Genomic DNA, 6,999 nt, shown 5'->3' with positions numbered 1-6,999 from the left:
ATTCTCTTGTAGGCATGGCCGGCCTTAGCTATGTGTGACCCATGTAGCCGCATAGGGCACGAGCCACCAGCTTGTAGTGGGGCGCTGGTCAGTTGTATGTCTATCCAGCCAGATGATCTTTCTCTGTTCAGCATCATATGGAGCTAGATGAATCATACTCCTCCTGTCTCTGTCCACTCTCTTCCGATGTTCTGAAGTGCCACAGTAAGACTGTCAGCGCCCCAGCAACATATTCCCTTAGTTCTGCTGCTGTACTTATATACTGAGCTTAATTCTGGTGCTGTATTTATATTATGAGCTTGGTACTGGTGCTGTATTTATATGATGAGCTTGGCTCTGGTGCTGCATTTATGTACTGAGCTTGGTTGTGGTACTGTGTTTATATTATGATCTTGGTTCTGGTGTTGTATTTATGTACTGAGCTTGGTTCTGGTACTGTGTTTATATGATGAGCTTGGTTCTGGTGCTGTATATTATGAGCTTGGCTCTGGTGCTGTATTTATGTACTGAGCTTGGTTCTGGTGCTATATATTATGAGCTTGGCTGTGGTGCTGGTGCTGTATATTATGAGCTTGGTTCTGGTGCTGTATTTATGTACTGAGCTTGGTTGTGGTACTGTGTTTATATTATGATCTTGGTTCTGGTGTTGTATTTATGTACTGAGCTTGGTTCTGGTACTGTGTTTATATGATGAGCTTGGTTCTGGTGCTGTATATTATGAGCTTGGCTCTGGTGCTGTATTTATGTACTGAGCTTGGTTTTGGTGCTGTATATTATGAGCTTGGCTCTGGTGCTGTATTTATGTACTGAGCTTGGTTCTGGTACTGTGTTTATATGATGAGCTTGGTTCTGGTGCTATATATTATGAGCTTGGCTCTGGTGCTGCATTTATGTACTGAGCTTGGTTCTGGTGCTGTATTCATGTACTGAGCTTGGTTCTGGTGATGTATATTATGAACTTGGTTCTGGTGCTGTATTTATGTACTGTGCTTGGTTCTGGTGCTGTATATTATGGGCTTGGTTCTGGTGCTGTATATTATGAGCTTGGCTGTGGTGCTGGTGCTGTATATTATGAGCTTGGTTCTGGTGCTGTATTTATGTACTGAGCTTGGTTCTGGTACTGTGTTTATATGATGAGCTTGGTTCTGGTGCTATATATTATGAGCTTGGCTCTGGTGCTGCATTTATGTACTGAGCTTGGTTCTGGTGCTGTATTTGTGTACTGAGCTTTGTTCTGGTACTATATTTATATGATGAGCTTGGTTCTGGTGCTGTATATTATGAGCTTGGCTCTGGTGCTGCATTTATGTACTGAGCTTGGTTCTGGCACTGTATATTATGAGCTTGGTTCTGGTGCTGTATTCATGTACTGAGCTTGGTTCTGGTGATGTATATTATGAACTTGGTTCTGGTGCTGTATTTATGTACTGTGCTTGGTTCTGGTGCTGTATATTGTGGGCTTGGTTCTGGTGCTATATATTATGAGCTTGGCTGTGGTGCTGGTGCTGTATATTATGAGCTTGGTTCTGGTGCTGTATTTATGTACTGAGCTTGGTTCTGGTACTGTGTTTATATGATGAGCTTGGTTCTGGTGCTGTATATTATCAGCTTGGCTCTGGTGCTGCATTTATGTACTGAGCTTGGTTCTGGTGATGTATATTATGAGCTTGGTTCTGGTGCTGTATTTATGTACTGAGCTTGGTTCTGGTGATGTATATTATGAACTTGCTTCTGGTGCTGCATGTATGTACTGAGCTTGGTTCTGGTGCTGTATATTATGAGCTTGCTTCTGGTGCTGTATTTATGTACTGAGCTTGGTTCTGGTACAGTATTTAGTCACTGAGCTGTTCTGGTGCGAGGATGCTGCTACCTTTCTGCTTTCTGCACAAGTAGAATACAAGCAGGCTGCCTCTCAGTGCAATATATATCATTTTTTCTTATGATGGGGGTGGCACAAAACATATTCCACACAGGGTGCCAACTAACCTCAGGCCAGCACTGCTTGTATATCCGTGTTTATGAAGCGCATCACATCCAGTCCCGCCTGTGCTGTCCCCACACATAACAAGCACTTTCTGGTAAACATAATTTCTCTTGTTCTTTGCAAATTTTGATTTAAATGAAGTTTAATTTAGGAATACATAGTTAGAACTTTACATCATTTCCAGGCGACCTTCCTCAAGGAGCCCTGGAACACTTAAAGGGAGTTTCTAAACATTTTCAAAAAGTTTCTAAGGGCTGGGAAGGAGTTAAAATAAAAATAAGCAGCACTCCCCCATTAAATGGCACTTTGTCCAGTGCAGCTGCCCGGTCACCCCCCCCACCCCTCACCCCACCTGATCCTGGAAGCTCCTGCAGCGGTCACATGTCGTTCATCATTCATGTGATGGTCATTTGTCTACGAATGGCACGTGACCTCTATGGCCAGTGATTGGCTGCCGCAGTCACAGGAATGATGATTGCAATGTGATCTCTGCAGCAGTGGCACATATCAGGCCCATTAACCCTTTCCGATCCAATTTGTATCCTGGTTTTCCCAGGAGACTCACTCTTTTTCTGCTGTTATACAATGGCGCTATCTGCTGGCTAAAGCCAGTACTGCATGAGGTGACACATTGGATAGGCTCCAACAGCAGAGAGGCTGGCAATATACAGTAAGTGAACCCCGACAGACGTCTTCCAATATCGGAGCTGCACAGCCTTAAATCACAATGTCTTTAGACGTCAGACAGTGGATTGGAAAGGGTTAAAAGGGCCACTCTGGTTATTTTTTTTTTTTGTTCATTCATTATACAGCTCTCCCCGGTATATATAAGTGATCTAGAGTTATTTTGGTTAGTTATTCCTTTCTATCTGAGACTCCCAGCCTTCTTTTCCTCAGATGGTCATGTGATCTCAGTTTTGACCAGCTGATCTACTTGGGTTTATGCTGTCTGAAACTAATCAATTTCTCAGTCTGTGTGATGCTGTTACATGGACCCTACCACACAAACTGCTGATGATCACACAGCTCCTGTTGCACAAGTATAGTAGAGGAGATCACAGCTCATCCTTCTGACTGTATAATTTTGGGCTGCAGCTTATTTAGGAGAGTATAGAAGGTGATAATTAAACTGTCCGCCCAGCAGGCAGAAATGGTATAGCCTCTAGCTAAGGCCGGGCTCACATAAGTGTGTTGGCATAGTGTATTCCATGCACAGGTTTTTCGTGCGCAGAATACACTGTACCAATCTCCTGTAGGTGGCCATAGTGCCACACATACTAAGTGCGCAAAATACGTGTGCAAGAATAATTGCAGCATGTTGTATATTGGTGCGTATTACGCTCACATACACATCAAGATAGTACATGGGGATTGGTGGCACGCAGCAAGTACGCAATGTCATCTCCCTAATGCTGTGCTGATGCATCATGGGATTGATTTGAAACAAAATAAAATAATCTCACCATCATCTTGGTACCTGATCAGCATCAGACAGGGGGCTGCACTGCAGGGAAGTGACTGCAATACACAGAGGAGACTCCAGAGTGTGACAGCAATCGGGTGAGCATGGCAGGGGTGGTGTTTCGCAGGAGTGGCCCTTTAATGAGTTTTTGTTTCTTTCTACTTTAGCCTATTCTCTACCCTTAGCCATTTTTTGAAAAACTCCCAGAAAACCCCTTTAAAGGGGGCAGTGGCGTTTCCGGGAATAAGTGCTGGTTTTTGTGTAATTAAAACTTATGCAATTTTCCGGTTTACATTCTGTATGAACTCTTCACATTTTTCAAGATCTCTGCTAGCTGTGACAGAATAGGAGCCTTCATTGTTTGTATCCACTGGATAATAGTCAGTCCTGGTCATGTGATGGACACAAAGCTGTGCGGCTCATTACAGTACAGTTAGACTATGTTCATCTAGGGACTTCCACAGGGGTAAACCTGACGTACAAACCCTAAACCACGGAGCGATCCACGTCCACGAATGGCGTCGCTTCTTATTTTTTAACCGTGATACAGATTGAAAATGAACGTATGGAAACCTCTATACTGACGCGCCCCAATATGGCTTCCCACTGAAAGTAACAGGATGCGTAAAACACGTGGATGTGACACGGACTCCACGCCGAATGCGCTGCCGATCCGCAACGAGCCACGTACTTGTGTTTCCTTTACATGACCAGGACTCATTTTTGTCCGCCGGATGTGAACAATAAAGTTTCTTATTGAATCACAGCAAGCAGAGATCCTGAACCCCACGAGGAACGGATAGAGAATGTATAATGGAAAACTGAAGACATGAAATGAAGACCCTTAAGGACATGTTTCACAGAAACTCCGCAGCATTTCAGCATCCCAAACAGCGGCAAAATCCTCTGAGGCACCATGTGTACAGATTTGGACTCAGAATCAGCTGCCCCCCCAGCTGATTTCAGAAGATACCGCACCCCCCTCAACTACGAAGCCTTTGCGCTCTTGGCGCTTCCACCACTACGCACCCAGTGGGTCTGGCGAACACAGCCCCGCTAGTCAGCTGATGCGAGACTGGCGCCAACTGACCAGCGGCGGTGCGCTCAACAGAGGCCCCCTGGTGCCCGGTGAAGGAAGCGCTGAGAAGGCAAAGACTTGACGTGAGGTGCAGTGCGGTATCTTCTGAAATTGGCTGCGGAAGGGCAGCTGATTTAGAGGCCAAATCCACACCAATGGTATGGCTTTTGCCCGTACCTTCCTTGCCGAAACTGTACCCCTTAAAGGGGTTTTCCAGGACATACAAATAAGGTTAAATAGGCTTAAGATGAAGAAAATGCCCAAAATGCCTACCAAGGGGCTCCCCGTCCAGCACGGCAGTCCCAGTGCACACGGAAGAAGAGGCAGGCGGTCACGTACCATAGATGTGACCCCTCGGCCACTCACAGGCTTCAACGGCCATAGAAGAATCACCCCTGACGCCTATGACGACACGTGACCGCCCGTCGCTTCTTCAGGCTTCTGTGCGACGGGCACCGTGGCTGCAAAGCGGGACGGAGAGCCACCGGGATAGGCGCGTATTTCATTTTATGTCATTTTAAGTCTATTTAACTTTTGGAACCCCCTTTAGGCCGACTGTGCGGACAGCTGTGAACCCGCCACTTCCCTCATCATTAATCACCATGCCCACTGTGGTAGGCAACACGGAAACTTGAAGAAGTAATGTATCAGTCCGCTGGACGCCAAGTGTTTCCGTCACCTCCCATTAGGGTTAGTTGAAGCTTTGCCCGGAGCGGCCAGCATTAGCCGGCGTGCGGACAGATGAGTCACCGCCGCTGAAGTCACTCCACTCGCTGCTCTACAAATGTTTTTACTCATTATCGTAATGTAGGAAGTCATTGTGGTCGAAGGTGACGTTGCTGCCCATCCCTGGGAGGTAGCGCGGCTCTAGCGCCGTGTACTTGATCTGAAAGCCTCCTCCGGTGATGGAGCTGTCGGACAAGAACTTCAGCGTCATGACGTTCCCTGCAACAGAGGAACATAAAGGTCACCGAGGAATGACGAAGAATACAGAATCCTTTTACAGCACATTTGGGAGCAAATTTCCACGAAGATGCCAGAAAAACAGCGTTGATTAATGGCTGGACGTCATTAGAAGGACTCGGTCCTGGATACAGTGTTACCTCACTAGGGTCGCACACTCCGTCTAGTTCCAGTCCCACCGCCGCTGTTGATTATAACAGAGGTGGCCCGACGGATGGGAGATATAGAGTGATATACTGAATGGTGTGGGGTCGCTGCCTAGCTGCAGGTTCAGGGTGGGTAGAGCACAGGGAGGGGGCCCTACTACCAATGGGGCCACTACTAGGGGCACTGTTACTATTCAGAGCACTACTGGGGGCACTGTTACTATGGGGAGCGCTGTTACTTTTTAGGGCACTATCAGGGGCACTATTAGTACTGGGCGCACTGTTACTATTGGGAGCACTACTAGGGGCACTGTTACTATTCAGAGCACTACTGGGGGCGCTGTTACTATGGGGAGCGCTGTTACTATTTAGGGCACTATTACTACTGGGGGCGCTGTTACTATGAAGAGCACTGTTACTATTTAGAGCACTATCAGGGGCACTATTAGTACTGGGTGCATTGTTACTATTGGGAGCACTACTGGGGGGCGCTGTTACTATTTAGGGCACTATTACTACTGGGGGCACTGTTACTATGGGGAGCGCTGTTACTATTTAGGGCAGTATCAGGGGCTCTATTACTACTGAGGGCACTGTTACTATTAGGGGCACTACTGGAAGCACTATCACTACTGGGGCCATTACTGGGGGCGCTGTTACTATTGGGGACACTATTAGAGGCACTATTACTACTGGGGGCACTGTTACTATGGGGAGCACTGTTACTTTTTAGGGAACTATCAGGGGCACTATTAGTACTGGGGGCACTGTTACTATTGGGAGCACTACTGGGGGTGCTGTTACTATGAGGAGTGCTGTTACTATTTAGGGCACTATCAGGGGCACAATTAGTACTGGGTGCATTGTTACTATTGGGAGCACTACTGGGGGCGCTGTTACTATGGGGAGCGCTGTTACTATTTAGGGCACTATTACTACTGGGGGCGCTGTTACTATGAAGAGCACTGTTACTATTTAGAGCACTATCAGGGGCACAATTAGCACTGGGTGCATTGTTACTATTGGGAGCACTACTGGGGGGCGCTGTTACTATGGGGAGCGCTGTTACTATTTAGGGCAGTATCAGGGGCTCTATTACTACTGAGGGCACTGTTACTATTAGGGGCACTACTGGAAGCACTAGCACTACTGGGGCCATTACTGGGGGGCGCTGTTACTATTGGAGACACTATTAGAGGCACTATTACTACTGGGGGCACTGTTACTATGAAGAGCACTGTTACTATTTAGAGCACTATTAGGGGCACAATTAGTACTGGGTGCATTGTTACTATTGGGAGCACTACTGGGGGCGCTGTTACTATGGGGAGCGCTGTTACTATTTAGGGCACTATTACTACTGGGG

General features: G+C 46.8%; 1 protein-coding gene across 1 annotated transcript in view; it reads right to left on the bottom strand.

Annotated features, from left to right (window-relative positions):
* Positions 1-2,108: 2,108 nt before the first annotated feature.
* The window catches only part of TNFAIP6 (TNF alpha induced protein 6), a 31,706-nt gene continuing 26,815 nt past the window's right edge, over positions 2,109-6,999 (bottom strand). Inside the window, exon 6 of the mRNA XM_066575204.1 lies at positions 2,109-5,469. Coding sequence (XP_066431301.1) covers positions 5,315-5,469 — 155 coding nt within the window. The 3' untranslated portion in view covers positions 2,109-5,314. The remainder of the gene's footprint in view (positions 5,470-6,999) is intronic.

Source organism: Eleutherodactylus coqui, chromosome 8 (genome assembly GCF_035609145.1).
Source record: "Eleutherodactylus coqui strain aEleCoq1 chromosome 8, aEleCoq1.hap1, whole genome shotgun sequence".
Classification (NCBI taxonomy): Eukaryota; Metazoa; Chordata; class Amphibia; order Anura; family Eleutherodactylidae; genus Eleutherodactylus; species Eleutherodactylus coqui.
The sequence above is the reverse complement of the archived record's forward strand: the minus strand, read 5'-3'. Positions and strand labels throughout refer to the sequence as shown.